This window comes from Cylas formicarius, unplaced genomic scaffold (genome assembly GCF_029955315.1).
Source record: "Cylas formicarius isolate icCylForm1 unplaced genomic scaffold, icCylForm1.1 PGA_scaffold_10__41_contigs__length_53128322, whole genome shotgun sequence".
In the NCBI taxonomy this organism is placed as follows: domain Eukaryota; kingdom Metazoa; phylum Arthropoda; class Insecta; order Coleoptera; family Brentidae; genus Cylas; species Cylas formicarius.
Window position 1 is genome coordinate 28,409,559 of NW_026844214.1, and position 19,765 is coordinate 28,429,323.

The following is a 19,765-nucleotide window of genomic DNA, read 5'->3' on the forward strand; positions in this document are numbered from 1 at the left end:
TCTGAAAATAATTTTTTAAGTTATTTATAAAAACTTTTTACACAGGGTGTTTTCTAATTAAATATCAATAACTAACGGGGCGATTTTTCGGACCATTTAAAAAAGCAAACTTTATAGAAAAATATGTTCTAAACGTCTTAATTTTGGAGATACAGGGTGGTAAAATTTTAAAAAATTAAATATATTTTTTTAAATATCTGTAATACCACTTTAGATATTTTAATGAAATTTGGCATACATGTACTATGTATCAAGAGACATTACTTAGTGTATCACATTTTTTTAAATACGCCAGTGGCGGGCGTACGAAATTTTACCTCCAATCATTTCTAAAGAACTTTAATTTCTTGGAGCTGTTAAGTCTTGATTATACAGTTCTTCTTCTAACGTTTCAATATAAATATGAAAAGGGTCGGGCAGGTGACACGCCTGACATATGAAATCTGATTTTCATATCTGTGACAAAATTTCAATCCACGCACTCTAAAACGCACTTTGCCTAACATTAAACATTAAATACCAAGAAATATGTCCTTGGTTTGGCTTAAGATTAAGTGTTAGTGACGTTTTCCAAAATACTTCAAGTCTAATTTACCTCTCCATACAACTAGTACAGAATTTAAGTAGAAATGTGTGTTATATAACCTCAACCATACTGAACTTTTGCACTGTGTGTAATCTCAAAGAAAATGAAACTCGATTCGGATTAGCTTTCACCTAAGAGCCGGGTGGATATTTGTGCAGAGTTGATGAAATACCATGAAATTTGATATGTGGGGTTAGACTAATATTCGGAACAACTTCAAAATAGCTCTATCTTTAACGCGAAGCAGAATATCGAATTATAGGCCCTGTTTGTTGATTCTATGTGAGTGCCCAAAATATAGGGGTAGTGTCATTTTAACACACTGTATATACATAGTCATAGTCTTCTAGTAAATAAATAATTTTAATAAGAATAACTTAGCACATCCCTGATAAAATTAAGGAAGCTACATTGTTATCAAATTATTATTTAGAAATTAGAATTAGAATTGTGAGGTATTGCCTTTTATTATTATTATTATTATTATTATTATTATTATTATTATTATTATTATTATTATTAGCAGTGTACGGGCTCATAGAAGAAAAGAAATTACTATTTTTTCCTATCTCAATCCCTGAGACTCTCCACATTTTCCGGACACTCTACATAAATCTCATAAACAGTCCGCATATCTCCAAAAAAATTAATTGTCGTGATGTAGGCCACTAAAAAAACGGCGTCGATTGTGAGAAATTATTTTTAGACTATACCTTGTATATAAAGCATACGATTAAATGGGTTCTCGGAATTGCAGAGTCACAATATTGAGGGGGAGGAATCTTTGTCGGTGATAAAACAGAACAATAACGCGGAGGCGTGGTCCGGTTTTCGTGCGGCCAATCGTTGCCGCGCCCGTTTCTCCTTTGTTTTACGACTCTTGACGGAATTAAACCGCCAAATTTAATTAAAAGTAAAAGGTTTCAGCTGCGATCGGAACTGTGACCGAATTTAAAATATCGCGGTTTTTTTTATTATAAACGTCGGACTCTAAAATCTTAATTGGAGAATTAAACAACGAACGAATAACAGGCGAGCATGCATCTATAGGGATAGTTATGCCGCTGGGAGATTTTCTAGTAAGCCGCAGGATAAGCTATACCTGATACGACCATGGTAAAAATATAGTTCACTTAGTAACCTAAAAGTAAAATCAATATCAAAAACTACAAAAAATAAACCAAAAAATATATATATATTTTAACCGAAGAACAAATGATGACCAGAATGTTCTGATGATGGTCGAACACTCGAAGTGTTTATATATATATATATATATATATATATATATATATATATATATATATATATATATATATATATATAAACACTTCGAGTGTTCGACCATCATCAGAACATTCTGGTCATCATTTGTTCTTCGGTTAAAATATATACGCAATACACAAACACAAATACACAAACGTGTATTTGACGAACAACAGTTTAAGAAATTTTTTAAACGTCAACCAATAAATTTGTCAATTCGAAATAAAGTCTATTACTAAATAACGGACTAAACCCAGGAATTCCAAAATAAAATGAATGCAAGGATGTGTATGTGTGATATAAAAACCAACAACCTAGATCAACTGTGGGACTTTTTTAAAAGTACGATACTTAAAACAAGCACAGGAGTATGTGGAGTAACAAAAATAAACAGGGACATAAAAACAGCATGGCGGAATGCAGATGTCAAAAAAGAAATTAGAATAAAAAAACAAAAATGGAAAAAAATATTTAGCAACCAAAAACAACGACAGCTATCAGGAGTATAAAATACAAAGAGAAAAAGTTAAACAAAAGATATTCAAAGCGAAGAGAGAATCATTTGAAGATTTTGGAAATAAAATCGAATCGGAATAGCAACCAAAAATTGTTCTACAAAACACTAAAAAATATAAGGACCAAAGATAAGCTCGGAACTACAAAACAAATAAAAGACATAAATCGAAAGGTACTGGACAACGACAACGATATAATCGACAGGTGGAGAACATATTTCCAAAGTTTATTGAATAACGGCAATAAAGAAGATGATGACTTTGAACAGGACACTGGCGACACGAGCAAGAACGACTACATAAGGATGGACGATATAAAATGCGCTCTAAGTAAGCTAAAAAAGGCAAAGCTGCTGGGCACGATGAAATCACGAGGCAGATGCTGAAAAATATGGGTGAAGTGGGATGTCGAGTGCTAGCACGAATATGCGACCTAGCGTGGCAAGAGGGAAGGGTGCCCGAGGATTGGAAAATCGGAGTCATTGTGCCAATATTTAGAAAAGAGGATAAAAGAAATTGTAGTAACTATAGAGGGATAACATTATTGAGCATACCATCGAAAATATATGAGTGAGTCTTACAAGAAAAGCTTTCTAAAGTCCTGGAACCACAACTAGAACAATCTCAAAGCGGATTCAGGAAAGGAAGAAGCATACACGACCACATCTTCATTATCAAGCAAATTATGGAAAAGGTACAAAACAGCAATACAGAGATCTATCTAGATTTCCTAGACCTGGAGAAAGCCTTTGACAAACTTCTAAAATATGTGGTGAGGCGGAGTTTGATAGAGCGAGGTGTTGAAGAAAGACTAATTTCAGCCATAATGTCCATATATACGAACAGCAAAAATTGCGTCAGAACCGACAACATGCAATCAGCATACTTTACAGTAAACGAGGGCGTTAGGCAGGGACGCGTTTTGAGTCCGTTACTATTTAACTTAGTTATGGACGATGTAATAAAAAAAACAAGAACCAGTACAACCGGTTTCTTAGTAGGGTATAAAGATCTGGAACCCGTTTGGATACGCGAACTTGAGAAGAACCTGAGAAGTTATATAGGTACATGACACTGAACTTTTTCACTTAATCTTTACATAAATAATATTATAATAATCAAGCCGTTTTACAGTATAAAAAATGTTCAATGTAAATGTTCACTTATGTTTTTTTTTAGTTTTCTTCGCAAAAATTCGGAGTAGTAAAAAAAGTAAAGAGGTACGATTTTTAGATGATTATGCTTTGTTTTTGTTAAAATCCAAAATGACTGACCCATTTTAAAAATATTGACATTTGTTACTACAGAATTTTATCACATTAAAGTAATAAAGTTCTATTATTTATAAGCGAATTAACTTGCCATTTTTTAAATTCCGTGGTAATTTACCGTATGTTCGTAGTACAGAGTAAAATTATATGATATTAATTGAAAATTGGCGGTACTCATGCTTAATTTGTTTTTAAAACTCAAAATATGTATATTAACAATTTTACAAGACTTACACCAACCCGCACATTCAAATAGCGTGAATAGCTTGATTATATTAATATTGTAATATCTGAATTTAACAAGGAACATAATTTTGTGGTTAAAGTTCCACAACATTACATTCTCGAGTAAAAGCTTCTTGTTTACATTTTAATAGAAAAACCTATCCGAAGCCCCCCAAAGGTGTTATATTATAATGTTATTTAATAAAGGGCCCTTATTTGGTTTCGACGGAGATTTTTTACAAAAATATATAACTGTGGGGGCGGCATCCAACATAGTTTCTCTCATGCAACCCCCTAAAACGAGTATATGACACAATTTATAAAATAAAATATAGCATATAAATTACATAGACATTCATTCAACAGAGAAAGGATTAAAAACTGCAGCTGAAGAAAATTTGAAAATCATAAAATCCTGGTTTCAAATAAATTAACTCTAAGTTAAAAAAAAAAAAACAAAATACTTTGTAATCTATAAAAACCATTTTCCAAACTTTTTAGGATAGGCTGGCGAAGCTTACGAACACAGACCTACTTTTTCAAGAAACAGAAATATTAGATATTAGCGACCTTTATTGTTTGGAAATATTAAAAAATGTATATACTTAAAAGAAAAATTATGCTCAAACAAAGAATAAAAAATTATACAGCAAGAAGGAATATTAACTTTGCATTTGCATTAAAACCTGTTTCACCACACTTCGCGGAATATTCTGCATCAAGAGTACTCAATTCTTTACCTCTACAAGTATTCAAAGAATACAAAAAATTCACCTTTTCAAGAAACCTAGTTAAAATAGGGAAAATTGTATAATTTAAAACATGTTAGAGAATTTGTTACAATTAAGAAGTTTTATTTTGTTATTTTCACAGTAATAGTTGTTAGGTGATAATATTTAGTCAGTTCACAATTATGATTATACTTTTATGACTTTTCTTTTACCAAAGTACTTTTCCATTTCCAATAACTTGCTATTTGTACTTTTAAATTTGAATATATACCCACTCTACGATAGGTTAATTCCTTAAGAGTGCAGTTCCTTCTGATAAATTTTAAACATTTAAAATCATGTTTATATATGATGGTAACTTAAAATGATATTTTTACTCTTAAGTCTGTGGAAAAATTAAGTAACATGGTTTACGATAAAACGGCATGCATTCCTAGCAGTTTATTTTTTAATAGCTACGACGCATTTTTCAATGAAACGCTGAATTTTCAATTCCAATAAAAATAATAAGGTCAAAGTAATAAAGTTAGTTAGGCGTTACTTTTTGAGATTATCTTGACAGTGGCGTTGTCAATACTGAAACCTTAATCAAAATAGTGTTAACCACTGCAGACGTGGGTAAAATCGTCACTTTACAAGAATCAGAAGAAGAGCTACGTTGAAGACGCTTTACGAATTCCGTGATCAATATTCTTGGAATAAGAAGGCCAGGGTCTGGAAGGAAATAATCAACCACCTTAACTGAAAGTCATTTCATATTACTGAAATCATCAAGGGATCAAAGAGCTACTGCCAGTTCAATAAAATATGACCTACAGCAGGTACGTCGAAAACACCTTAGGGAAATAACCATAAGAAGACGGTTAAAGGATGCTGGGCTAAATTCCCGGAGATATGCTGTAGCGCCACAATTGCGTCCTCGCCATCCTCAGAATCGGTTAAGATTTGCAGTTCAGTAGATATGTTAATTGGACAGAAAAAGAGTGACGAAACGTATTGTTCCGGATGAACTTTAGAATTTGTCTTCGATCGTCAGTTGGGCGTGAGCGTGTTTATCGAAAACGTAATGAACGATTTGCCGACGGTACAGTATCGGAGCGAGTCTTGTTTCATGGTGGATTTGTGATGATTTGGGCAGGAATTTGTGGAAAATAGAGCCTTAATATCCCCTTAGATATATTGAAGAAATACTACAGAAAGTTGCCATTCTATTTGTCCCTTTCATTAGAGAAGAAACAATACCCATACCCAGAGGTTAGAATGGCCACCCTGTAGCCCAGATGTCAATCCAATTGATCATTTTTGGGATGCATTAAAAAGACGCGTTGGCTGCCGTCCCAACAAACCTACAAATTTAGGTTAGCATTAAATGATTAATATGAAGAAATAATCAATTTGATTGATTGGATACTAAGGAAGAATGCCAGCAGTCACTGCGGCTAGACGTGGACACAGCCGCTATTAACTTTCGTTTTAATTTTTAATGTTCTCATAACAACTCTAGTCATTTCAAAATACGTAGCTCGTCAAACAAATAAGATAGTTCGATTATTTAAAAAACCAACTGCTAGGAACATATTTATCTTTATTTCAAACCACGTTTGAACAAGGTTCTTGGGTATGTTTTTTCCACAAGGTGTTTTAAACTTAAAACCAATTACACCATTTTCACGTACCTTAGTAAACCAACCAAAATTTCGAAGAAACTATATCGCTATCTTCGTCTAGTGTCCAGCAAAATAAACATTGTAATAAAGTCAAAAATAAAAAAGTTATTCGATATTAAAATTATAAATTATAAAATAATTATGTCGCGCTAGAGGGTTGATTTGCAACACGGTGTGTCGATCTCAAGGAACACACAAATATCAAATATGTTTTGACCGTTTGCGTCTCGACTGATTCAGTCCCGAGTCTAAAGCATTAAAGGCAACAATATAATAGTTGTTAGGTCGTAGATCGCCGACGTGCTCAGACGGCCGCAGCGACGGAGGTGCCGCAGCCCGCGAGAGTGCGTTTGAACAACAAAAACATCGTCGAGCGACTAGCAGCCGTCCGTTCCCTCAGGCCCTATAGTAAAGACTTCTTTGATATCACGTTATTAGAATCGCTGGTATACGCTTTGAACCGCGTAGTTCCCCTCTCGCCATTGGGAGATGACGCGATACTAACTCCGCCCTTCCCTCATCTCTCTCCATTGGATCGAAGTATTATCATTGCTCGATGACCCCGTTTTTCTTTTTTATCCCCGTATCAAGACGTTCGCTGGTAATAGGCTATTCGAAAGCAGTAAATACGTAGTTTGAATTGAATCGAATCACAGTTCGTTTTGCGGATGACACGACATATTTGTTACCTCTAGTGTCAGCAAACTTTAAAACTTCAAATGCTTTTTTAGATCTAGCGGGAAGATTATTTAGTTCTAAAATACCGATTAACACGAGGTTAGCGGTAGCAAATAGTCTCTTTCTTAATTCGAGAGGGTTATGAATCATTATTGAACTGTAGAAATTAGCGGTGCTAGCCGTATTCCATAGACATAATATTGTACAGTCCAGCACACGATAAATGCCCATAACTTGCCTGGCCTTTATCTTCACTAAATCGAGCAATAAACCAATAAAAAGTCGATTTACAAGCGTTTATCTGTACAGGAAGTTATTATTTTAGTAGTGTCTTTACAAATTTTAAAATCATGTGCGCTTTGCCATTAGTGGTGCTATAGTCACTATGGGCTAATTAGTATATTACGCAACAAGTGCGGTGAACGGCATTTGACCGACGACTTTATTTGACACGAGCGGAGCGAGTGTTTAATAAACGACAGAGTTACAAAGTTTACCGAACGTGTTGCATACTATACTTTTTCTACGACCGTTAGTTTTTGGGTACATTTTCGCAAAGTAGCACGAATACATTCACTGACACGACCTTAAAGGCGTGAGAAATATCTCCGAAAATATCCGATTGCTCCCAAATCCGTGCGGTAAAATCCCGGAAATGTCCGAAGTGGCTCGGATCCGTGGGAAACGAAATTGACGTGTTAAAGTGACCCGAACGCTAGATCGGTGTGTAATTAGGCATTTTACAGACGGGATTAGAAAAAGATTAACTAAACCAACCAACTAGAACTAACCAAAAAGAAAGCGTAATTTGAATATGTTTTGCAAGATAATCGTTTTTTAAGTATAAGAAGGTGAAATTTATATATTAGTTATATTTTTACCTTTATTATCGGGCAACTGCTAATTCTGTTTGAAAGGATATCAGTCAACTGCAATACTATACTATAAGTAATCTTCATGAAACTTGAACACAACAAATAAAAAAAATCCCAGATTAATTAATCATTACTTCAAAATTTGTTTGCGGGTTTTTGCGCTGATTTCTGCACAAAATCGGATAGATTTAAAAATATTGACTAGCGCAGTTGCGTGAAAAAGATTGGCGGAATCGAGAAAAAATGCATCTATTTCAATCAATAGGATCAATCAATAGACGCGTGACATGAACACTCTCAAGGGAAGCATGTACCTCAAAAACTGATAAAACCAATCTGGTCAATCTTCTAACTTTATATCATAAACTGTAGAAGCATAAAAAATAAATCCCCAATTTATATTTGGTAAATCATTTTCGAAATCCACAAGATTAAAATTTTTATTATTTCGGTCTTTTACTATTTTTGGTGAGTTTTAATTTTTCTTAATTAATTAAATCTTTATTGGATATCGCGATGATGTCTACCAAGGTATGCGTAGTACCCACTATCCGAATTGAATATGCCACCACTTGAGTAAAGTTATAAGCATTAAGAAAATTATTGTTTAAATCATCCATTATTAAATTTTCATAACCCAAGGGTATCAATTTGGCCATAGAATTTTCAGAGCAATTCCTTGATTCAACGGTATTATAACGAGGGGATTTATATAAAACTCCCAGCCCAAAACTGATTTTATTAATTTTGCAAGTTACCTAAATCTGTTGAAATAACTGGCTACGCTCCCTACAATCCAACATTTTTATTTGCAATTCACTTCTAATGTATATTGCGAGTCGGGCATTACGATATTCTCGGTCGAGTCTGTAGAAGTCCAAACCATTAACGCGCACCTTCGAATCCGGCACCTCCTCCGAAAGCCAAGTCTCAGTGACCCCCAAAATATCCAACCGCAAATCAACAATTAATTTTCTTATCTCATTTATGCTAGGTACTAAAGACCAAGTTGTTTTTATCTAATACCGGCATTTTAATTTGAAAAAAAGTGCCCAAAAAACATAATATATGTTGCGCTTGCAACATCCGGCAATTCCAAAGCCAAAATGTTTTCGCAAGCACTTCGCACGCTTCTTCGCGTCGCTCATGACCTCATTCCCGTGTATCATGGGTATTTTGGATTTATTTTATTTATTCGGTCTTCCCGAACATGCTGCCCCGGGTAGAAAGCCTTGTTTTCAAACTGATTTAATGAACGAGCGCATTTTCATCATTTTGTAGTAGACTTACCTTGTAATGCTTCTGATGTATACGCCATTTTTAGTTTTAATTTTGACTGTTGGAACCTTACCCACAGCACTTGGGAAAATTTCTATAACTCTGGCTATTGGCCATTCTAGGGATTTCATATTTTCTTCCTTAAATAAGACTACGTTCGTTGACCTTTAAATTTCGGATATTACGTAGCCACTTCGACTTGTTCTGAAGGAAATTAAGATACTCTTTGGACCGTCGTGTCCAGAAACCTGTTGAGAAAGAGAGAAAGTTCCAGATGTTCCTCCTTCAGCATTAATGAAACAACTCGATTTTTGGACAGAAGTAACAAGGCAAGTCTGTACTTTTTACAAAACTTCTGGATTCGTCCTGCGTCGGTTTTTGCTGACGTTTCGCCAATCATCCTGTATGAAGTTATTATTATATATTATGTCACAAGTTAGTACAAATCTTGAATCGCACCAGAATGTCAAATAACTCAGGTTGAAAGGAAAAGAAAAGAAAGATTTACTTGAATAAAACCACTTGGAAGAATCTTCAATGAATTTAGAAAAAATTACCTCTTCTATCTTCCAGAAATTTTGAAGCAAGGAATCTTTAGCAGCTTCTGAAACCTCATTAGAACTTTCAATGTATGAAATATGTTCGCTAGGAAATATGTAACAGTTGTGTAACAAGTGTGAGGAAACTATAACGAATTCGAATACGCCCCCGTCAATAATTGAAAACGTCAGCGCCTAGAAGTAAATCTATTTGAGAAGGAATGAAGAACTCTGGATTTGCTAGGCTTATATTTGTTGGAATTTTAGTTTTGTCTCTGTCTAACAGAAAGTGTGGAAGTTTTCTAGTTATTTTTTCTGAAAGTTGAGTAAATTGTGAAAGTTCCCACTTCGTTAGCCTGCGTTGAACTTTCTCCTACTCCACTAATTTTAATTGTTTCTCTTTGCGGAATTAATTTAAGTTTTTTAACTAAAGAAGTTAAGCGTAAGCTGGCGGTACTACACGAATATTGAAATATTTACCATTGTAACTCAAAACCTTGTAAATTCGCGGAGAATACTAATTGTTCGAAATTTTGAAGAGGTTCGGTGTAAGAAGGCTGATCGATTGTATGAGACTCTATGAATCAATTTCATTAATTTAAAGGAATTCTGAATGTTCTCATTTGAATTAGAACCGTTACTTGCTCTCGAAATAAAGTGCGATCTATACTAGGAATACCCATTATCATTATTCTGAGCATTTGTGTTTTGTCTGAATGGTCATAATTAGAAAAATATGAATTTTTATTTTGAGTGTAATTAGCGTCACTATGTACTAATGTGTGGAGAAATCTTCCACACGTACAATGCAACCAGTGGTTTTATCATTTTTAACAGAATGATTACTCAAATTACTAAAAATTTGAGATTTATAAAACGTGTGGCCGGAATTGTTGCAATATAAACAGCGTTTATTATTTTATTGTAGCGAAAGATGACTAAGTTTATTGTTATTCAGGGGGAAGCTCTGCTTTTCTGGGTGGAAAAAGATGGTCGATTGTTCGAAACATGTTGGCAAATATGAACGTTGTGAAATCTTTGCGATATTTTCTGACCCTTTCCTTTAATTTTATCGGGAATTTCTTCATTCTTCATTAAATTAAGTCACACATTTTCTCTGAAAATTCAAAAACTTGTCTAATGTTGGAAGTGTTTGAGGGTCAATTTCTTTGTCGAAAGCTCTACCAGTAATGAAATCTAGGCCCAAAGAACAGAACAGATAAATAATGGCCAAGTTCCATGTGAAATGAATTTATATTTTGGGTTATAAAACTCAGAAACTGTCTAGAATTCATATAATGAGTCTTTCTTAAAGATGCGTACACAGTTGGAAGTTATTTATCATACCTTTTTTTAAGAATGTTAATTGCTGTGTCAAAATTTGAGCCTTCTAATGTAAGACTTTCTATCGAACTAAGTTGCTTCACCAAGCAAGTAAGATTTCAGATAAACTAATTTCTCGATGTTAGAAATTTCTGAGTTATTTATAATACGTGTTTCGAAAATGTGATAAAAACTATTCCACCCTCTAATATCGACTCATTAATTATTTATGAACAATACGTTCCGTCTAAATTTGCGACTAAGTAACAAGGTGGACGTAACCATGACAAAACAAACTGCGAAAAACGGGCTCAAGGCTAAAACGTAAATGCTATGTATCTCATAAAATAAAACGCATTCCAAATTCGGGCCCTATCTCGACAATTCAAATTCAAACGGTGAACATAAAAACTGGCGCTAAACCCGGTAAACGCGAAATGTAAATCGACCTTTAGCTTCTATCTATTCAAATTAATACGATTGCGAGGCATTTTTCATTACCGATTCATATTTATTTTTATATACTAAATTTTCGAAGGCCTCAAAAAGATAATAACTTTTGATTAAAATACAGTAGGCAGGTTAATCGGATGCCTTTTTAGACGCAAGTGAAGTAGACGGGTGGCAAAGTATGCGAATGGCTAGGTAGGTGATAAAAGCGAAACCCGGAATTAATGGTTCGCAAAAGCAATTATCTCCGCAGTCTCTCAGCAGCGTAATGAGGAAATTCATAATGTGTCGCGGCTACCGTGTACAAAAATTAATTTACATATAAACAAACAAAATTAAGAAAAGGAAACTACTATATACTCATCTGAATAATAATGACTTGATGGCATTTTTTTGGAATACGTGGCAACGTCGCACAGTGGGTTATATCTGTTGATCTATCCAGCACTAAAAATTTCGATGGTTTATCACTTTTATTCAGATTGAAAGAAAAATTTTCAAATTTTCAAAAGTAAGAAAGGTTTTTGTATGGTAGTCCGTGGTTTTCAAACAATTTATATAGTAGGGAGGGTCACTAAGAGAGATTTTAGAGACTATTAAATATCATACCTACATACCACCAATTAAGTGCGGACACGTACAATTGGCATGGACGTGGAGCTTCTGAAGATATCAGATTAAATTCTGGCGAAACATCAGGCAAAAACCAACGGATGAATCCCGCCAAAATTTAATACGGTGTTAAAGGTAAAACATTTTTGTATGCAGCTGTACTGTGCTTCAGTATTAACAATTTTTGATTTATTTCTGGTTAACTCTATTGTACATCTTGTCAGAGTTCAGGTGTATCTTTAATTTACATACACTTATTTCCTTTGTTTTCTGCTTTCCTTTTTATTTTATCTTTTTTGTTTTTTGTCGACTGAAAAGAAAATTAAATGTTTATAATCCCAGCCCAAAACTCGTCAATTCCTTAAGATCGAAAGAGATTCTGACAAATGTTTCCCTACTTAAAGTTTAGGTGTTCCAAACTTAATCGAATATTTAAATTTATAACTCATTTAGATATAGGATTCACCTTCACAGATTAATGTTAAAATGTTTAAAATTAAAAATCAATCAAAACTAGCATATATATTTTTATATGAAACAGCATTTATATTACACTTTTATATAAAGAACCTGATCCACTCGAGTTTACTGACAGAAAGCACATCGAACTGGAAGATGTCTTGTACTTTTCTGTTTTAATCTGTGTTTAAAACGCATTAATTGTATCAGCCCATTATAATATTTCGGTCATTAGTTTTTTTTATGTAAATTATTAATTATGAAATTCAATCTCCAATAAAAACTTTCAACCTATTTGGTTGGCAAGCGAGACCTAAAATCTTACAATTTGTCAACTGCCCAGGTTTTATGACATCTTAGGTATACGCGTACCTACTTACTGGACGTTAAATACTTATAACTTCAAATTCTTTGAAAACAAAATAATTAGAATGCTCGGTACCTGCTCCCCCAACCTTTCGACAGGCAAAGTAAACAATCGGCTATAGGATCAGGCAATGTTCTGGCGCTATCGATTTTTTTTTACTTTATTTATTCGGGACGACACGCAGCGGCGTACACTGAGGAATGAACAATGTACAACTGATCGAAAATCAAAATATCAAGTGTTCCCCGGATTTTAAAAATATCCATAGATAACAAGTCAAAACAATATTTGTTTACTCTGCGTTACTAACCGTTAGTTTATCAAAGATACCACTTCGTGCAAATCTGAAAGGAATTATGTACAAATCCATCATGCATATTCGATACGGTGCCTCTTTTACATGCAGACTGGGTATCGATTTAAGATGCCATCTTTATAAATACTATTTTTAAAAAAAATTATATTGAAGGGATTAAAAATCATGCAGAAAATATTAAGTACGACTTTTACAGAGAAGTTAACTATTTTCTCGAATTCAGCTAAGTCTATAGGATAAGCCGGTATAATAGCCCCCACCGGATAATACGCCCCAATTAAATCTATCATAAAACTAACCGATAACCGATACAGTGGACACTATCAAGTAAAGCTCGTCCTTTTTTTTAGGTTATATTTTATCTGTAAGGATTTCTGTAATTTTTTTGAAGCTACTAGAAAACACTTGTTATAACCTATAAATTGCCATTCGTTCATTAGTTTTGTCGATTGCCATAATTTATTATAAAGGTGGGGCCTTTTTTACGAGCGATTGAGGAACGCGGCTCACTAGTAAAATGCCTTATTTGTTGTTATGCTATTAATTACTACTATTAAGTTTGTTTTTAGGGAAAAAAATCTCCGTGAGGCTACATCGGCTTCATTTAGTTAAGCTGCTTTAGCAGAGACTACGGAAAAAGTAAAACTATCGAGGGAAATGGGTGTAAATGAAGCAAGCCGAGCCCATGGGATTGCACCTCGAACCTTGATACGTCATTTGTTATTTAGAAGTATGAATAGGCAAGAGGTCATCCATTTTTTCACTCTGTTGCTTGAAATTATTACAACAAATGAATTGCTTGATAAATTAAGGCAAATATTTAGTGTTGATGAGACAGACATCCAGTAGTAGCTTGACAAGTCGCAAAAAATGTTTATTAAGGAAAAGCATAAAAAGGGCGAGTTTTATCTGGCCTATGTCCTACTTCTAGCGTTTTAATGACCCCTAAATCGTCGTATATTAATTTGGACGTTACTTTGCGTTTTTTTTACTTTACATTTGAAAGATATTTTCCGCCAAAGAAACGACCATGAAAGGCCCTTCTCATACATGACGGACATCTCTTAAAAGTTGCTAGTTAAAATGAGGTAGTGCTGGTTTTTCTTCTTAGTCACACGACACAAGCATTACAGCAATTAGATAGAGCTTGCATAGGGCTCATTGGACGATTCGAAATAACAACGGAAAACTATCGAGAATAAACATTTCCAGATTAATTGGTATTACATGGGGTAAGGAAGCTAACGCGCTGTCGGTTTTAGAACTTGAACACTTCTTTTGAATATCTGATGCAAATTTGTCAGCCAGTAATTCAACTCAACTCAAAAGAATATGTTTTAGTTGGTTTTTAAGATACAAACAATTTAACAATTAAATAAAACTATACGTTTTTCATTTAAAGCAACAAAGTTCGGACCTCTGGGAAGAAAACTATAAACTCGGAAATATTTTCCATATAATTATTGAATCAAACATACCAAGTGTTCCAAATAAATTGAAAAATGAAGTATTTGATTGGTGTGGGATTTTTGACTAACCCTGGGTAATGCAAATATCTGTTTATCCTCAAAATTTTAAAATGTTACTAAATATATTATCCGCTTTTAATTTAAAATGTTTTTGAGATATATATTTTTTAATAATTTCGATCATAAATTAATTCTAAATATCCCACTTTGCAGTGTAGACAGCTAAAGTTGAAACTAAAAAAAAAAAAGGTTTCCGAGAAAGACCGCCTGCCGTTTCGAATTGCAAAAAAAGTGTAAAATATACAGAGAGTTATGTTTTTATTTACAGTTTTATTTATCACGTCCTCTCTAAAATTATTTGCTTAACGCAATTTTAAACTCGATACCGAACAATTTTTATCGATAAATAATTAACCCGGCAAATATTCGTGGCATCCAGAACAAGTTTTGAAATTCGATTCCTGTTTGGAGGGCCGTTCGAACAATTTGGTAGTATATAATGAAGCCATTCCGATTTCTCGGTCGAATCAGCTCGATTTATGTTGCTTTCTCGTGACTATGTACTTCGTTTAATAAAATGCGATTTATACATTCGGGAATATTACCAAGGTCGATTTTATTATAACGGCTCACCAGTTGTGAAAATATTTCTGATTTAATAAAATTGCAAAATATGGAATTAAAATAAAATGGGGGTCATCCGGCAACAATAATTTCGGGTTTCGTCAATTTTAGATATATTTGCCTTTCTGGTGTCATTTTTCCCAACGGCTCTATGATCATTCCAGTGCCCAAAAGGACTAATCCCATCTGTGCATTTGATTTTCGTCTATTGTCACCACTTTCTGAATTTCTATAATTGTTTCTATTTATACAGCCGATTTTGCAGCTTTTTTAAAATTCTGAGACTAACAATTATACTATTCCTTTCCCTTGATGGACGTTGATCTCGTTATCGATTATATTAAAAGTGATCCAGATCCCATGGTTTCAAATTAAATACTAACAAGACCTAAATAACCAAGTTAATAAATAACAAAGATATTAATTTTTGTATTGACAACTTCTGCTTTAAAGGGTCTAAGTTTGCTAGAAATCTGGGCTTACGTATAGATTCGAACTTAAGATTTTCGCAACATGTGTCAATTTTACTTAAAAACTCGAATGCTAAACTTAAGATCCTATCCTACACTCTGCATGAGCAAAGAAATTAAAGTTATGGGTTCTTCTCGTTAGTTTTCCAGAACTTTTAATATTACACTCACTATAGTAAGAACTACAGCATTTTACGTTATTTGATCTCTGACTTAATACACAACACCTTCCAAACAATGTTTGCACTATTGGTAACGACGAAAAGAAACATCGTAAGAAAAACAAAATAGAATGTTATAGTAATATCAAATAAATAACGCAGCAGAAAAAATAAAAAAATAACAATTTCTGCATCAACACAAAAAATGTATATACAATTTATCAACTTATATTAAATATTCATTCTTAATAAATATTCGAATGAATTTCTAAATTAGCCCTAATAATCTGTGGGCGGTTATTGCGATCCTTTCAATATTGGATTACACAGATCTTTCCAACACACTTTGGCACATCCGCCTGCGCGACCTAGTTTTATTCAGTATACACTGCGTAAATTTACATTGCTCAAACTCTATCTGTGTATTTTTTTATTGATTTCCTTTGTTTTCTATTTTTTCTACTGAATTTTTCTGTTTCGTTTTAAACAGTATACGTGATACCTACAGGTGATACACCACTCTTAGCCTGTACTGCTATCTCTTATGAAGATAATTCTGGATAAATCCAACAACTGCTTCAGATGTCTGACAAAGTGGAGAATAGCTAACAATAGTTGATAATTTAATTTATCGAAAACTTTAGAGTAGTCCAATAAAACCAAATAAGTGTTTTTCCCAGAATCAGAAGCTCTAATAGTATCGTCTGTAAGGTGGTACAAGACAGTAGTACAGCTAAACTCTTTTCTAAAACCAGATTGATAATTGAGCATCTAGATGTTCCCTAATCTGTTGATTCGTAACTATGCTGGACAAAACTGATCCTCCACTACTTGGTTGGTTAGTGGAGGTTCGTGTATGTCTTAGGATCTTATTTTTTTTGGTAGATGAGTCACCCTGGAAATTTAATTTCCAAAATTATTTATTAAAATTATTTATAATATAACATAACAAAGTTTCCAATCTCGTTTCCAATATTAATTATAAAAGACAAAACTTTTTCATAACTCAATAAAGTCATTGCCAAACTCACCGATCCGGACCTGTAGCAGGACTATTAATTTCGAACAAATATTTCATTCATCATATTCATCAACATCTTTCTGTAACAGTGCAAAAAGTAAATAATGAGTGTTTTTTTCATTTCTGCTTGTGGAAATGCAATATGTCATTATCGATTTGACGGTTGGACAACGAACATTTTAAAAATTATTTAGCTATTTCGTTTGGATTATCTAGAGTTTCAAGAATAGTGCTTGTTTTTTGCAATGAAAAGATATCAAGCTTATTTAGTTTTTTCCAAAGTATTTTTAAATTGTTAATGTTTTTTTTTTCATTGCTTATTGCAACATTTGTTTATAGAAATTCCAGTCAACAGGATTTTTAATGTATCAAATTTTTTGAAGGACATTTCCTTTAACTTAATCATGTTCATAGTGATAGCCAACAGGGCAGGCTTACTCATCTTAATTTTAATTTCTGATATGTGCGCCAATATATCAAAAATGCCTGAGCAGAAAGTCTTTGGATCGTAACAATTTTTTTGATATAAAGAATAGAATGCAAAGTCGAGGAAATAAAATATTAAATTCAAAAAAATCAAAAGGCATACAAAAAGTTAATTAAAAAGTAAAAAATCACCAAAACAAGTTTATACTATTCCATTAATATTGCCTAAACTGCAGTAGTTTTTTTGTGTTATTTCTTCTTCTAGTTTTTTTTCATTCTTCTGACAAAACTTCTCTTAATTTTTTTTGTTGGTTATTTCATGACACCGATTTCTTTTTTCTAATATATCCCACGGGTGCCCTATTAGATAGATATACGCACAGACCGTATTTTAAGATAATATTTCTTACCATAAATCTACTCCTACGTATTATTTTTCCATTTTCGATATCAGACTTTTTTCTTTGAATAATTTGAGCAATTAAACTTCTTTTCACCCATTAATGTACCAAAAAAAGTACTTCTATTACAACTGTCAAACCACTAATTCGACATCTTAACATCTTTGAACACAGGCTTTTCTTTTAGAAATACAAAATTAATAAATTAGTCAATAATTTTTCAAAGATACTTCCACAGGCTACTGTAATGCTTTTTACAAAACTTCTGGATTCCTCCTGCGTCGGTTTTTGTTGCTGTTTCAATCAAGCGCTGAAGAAGTCAACAGGATGATTGGCGAAACGTCAGCAATTTCGACTAAGCAAAAACCGACGCAGGAGGAATCCAAAAGTTTTGTAAAAAGCAAATCAGTCAATAATTTATATAAGTTTATCCAAACTTTTTCTGTTAAAAGTACTTACATTTTTTGTTTGCTATTATTAAATCCTTGATTAAATCATTGTGTTATGTTAATGTTAAAGTTTTCTGGACTTCAGTTGCGCTTTAAAATATTTTATAAATACATTTTTAAAGAAATTGTTAATGTGCTTGAACTTGCTGGATATTGTATAGTATAATATTTTAGAATAATATCAAGTAAACTTGCAGAGGCCAGTCTTGACTCTCGTGGGGTTTCCAACAATGTAAAATAAAAACATATGCAGTCGATATTTGCTTCAAATCAATCGTCGTCTACATCAACTCACTCAATAACAACGTCCAATGCACCTCGGCAAGGGTGTCGCCGAAATATTAAAACAATCGGTACGTACCACGGGGCTCTCGTCCCCCAAATCGGTCTCGCGTTCCTGGGGATCCATTTCCATTGGATACACTTGCACGGGGTCTCTGTTTTTGACGCGAATCTTGACAGCGTTTGGCCGCAGAATGCGTTCTCGAACGCACCCCGCACCGGCTTCACTAATAAATTAGCGATACGATTATTACCTCGATCCAACACAACAACCACAACAACAACAAAAAAACAACACGCAACGACGCGACAACGCGAAATATTTGGAGGTTATAACAGTCCTGAATTAGGCTCGAGAGCGGGACAGAACCCACTCGGACCTTAACAATTTCAACGCAACTCGGCGGTTATTGAATGAGCGCGCGTGCGGTGGACGTTTGCAACGTGTTTCTCCCTCTTCGGGAAATTCGTCTCGTCCAATCCGACCGTTCAGGAGGAGCCTGAATAAGTGGAGGGGTGGAACCTCGCCCGCGTCTCACGTAATGATACGTTTTTATCGGGTATATTATCCAATCGTTTGCCATTGCATACAATGTCGATTACGCGAGATGGATTTTTGATTTAAATTCAACATGGATATGTTCGCGTCTCTCTTTCTCGGAAAGTTTTAACATTACGTTTTACGATCGGAAGGTTTAACGTATTCATTGAGTATATATATATATATATATATATACATATGTGCGCCCATATATAACTAGTAAAATAAAAATGGCAGCTTATAAAAGTTGCGGTCAGACAAAGGCCTCGTTTTGGCCTTAAAACGGGTGTTAGTTTGCCCGGTCTATCGTTAGTGTAATTACCTTTCGCAATAAACTTTTAGAAAATTTGATTCCACACAAAACGATTTACAAAATGTTAAGTCCATAATTGGTTTGGTAAAGTCATATAGCTATTAGATAATTTAGTGCTCTACTACGGTAAAAATTCATGTGCCGCAAGCGGCATTGATCTAGGCATATTTTGAGAAAATACTGCCGTAAAAACGGTGCATCCAAACTTATTGACGATCTGTCAGCGGCCATGTTGTTTGTCGAATCCCGTAAGTAAATGGTTAAAAACAAGATTTTAAATCTCGCGCTCGGGAACGATGAATGGACCTTCTCAAAATATTGTTCATAGCTGCCTCATAAATTGTCTGTATCTTCGGCATGGGCAGGTCCTCTATATCTCTAGTACCTAGCTATATGGGTAAAAATAAAGTAAAGTAAAACGTTTTCTACTCGTTTCTGTAAAATGCTCAA

The 19,765-nt window shown here is 33.8% G+C and overlaps 1 protein-coding gene across 3 annotated transcripts in view; it reads right to left on the reverse strand.

The window, feature by feature from the left end:
• The window catches only part of LOC132701712 (protein dead ringer), a 223,726-nt gene extending 204,871 nt beyond the window's left edge, over positions 1 to 18,855 (reverse strand). For all 3 annotated transcript variants that reach the window (XM_060669863.1, XM_060669872.1, XM_060669854.1), the window contains exon 1: positions 18,541 to 18,855. In XM_060669863.1, the coding sequence (XP_060525846.1) occupies positions 18,541 to 18,594 (54 nt within the window). In that variant the 5' untranslated portion in view covers positions 18,595 to 18,855. The remainder of the gene's footprint in view (positions 1 to 18,540) is intronic.
• Between the last annotated feature and the right edge of the window lie 910 nt (positions 18,856 to 19,765).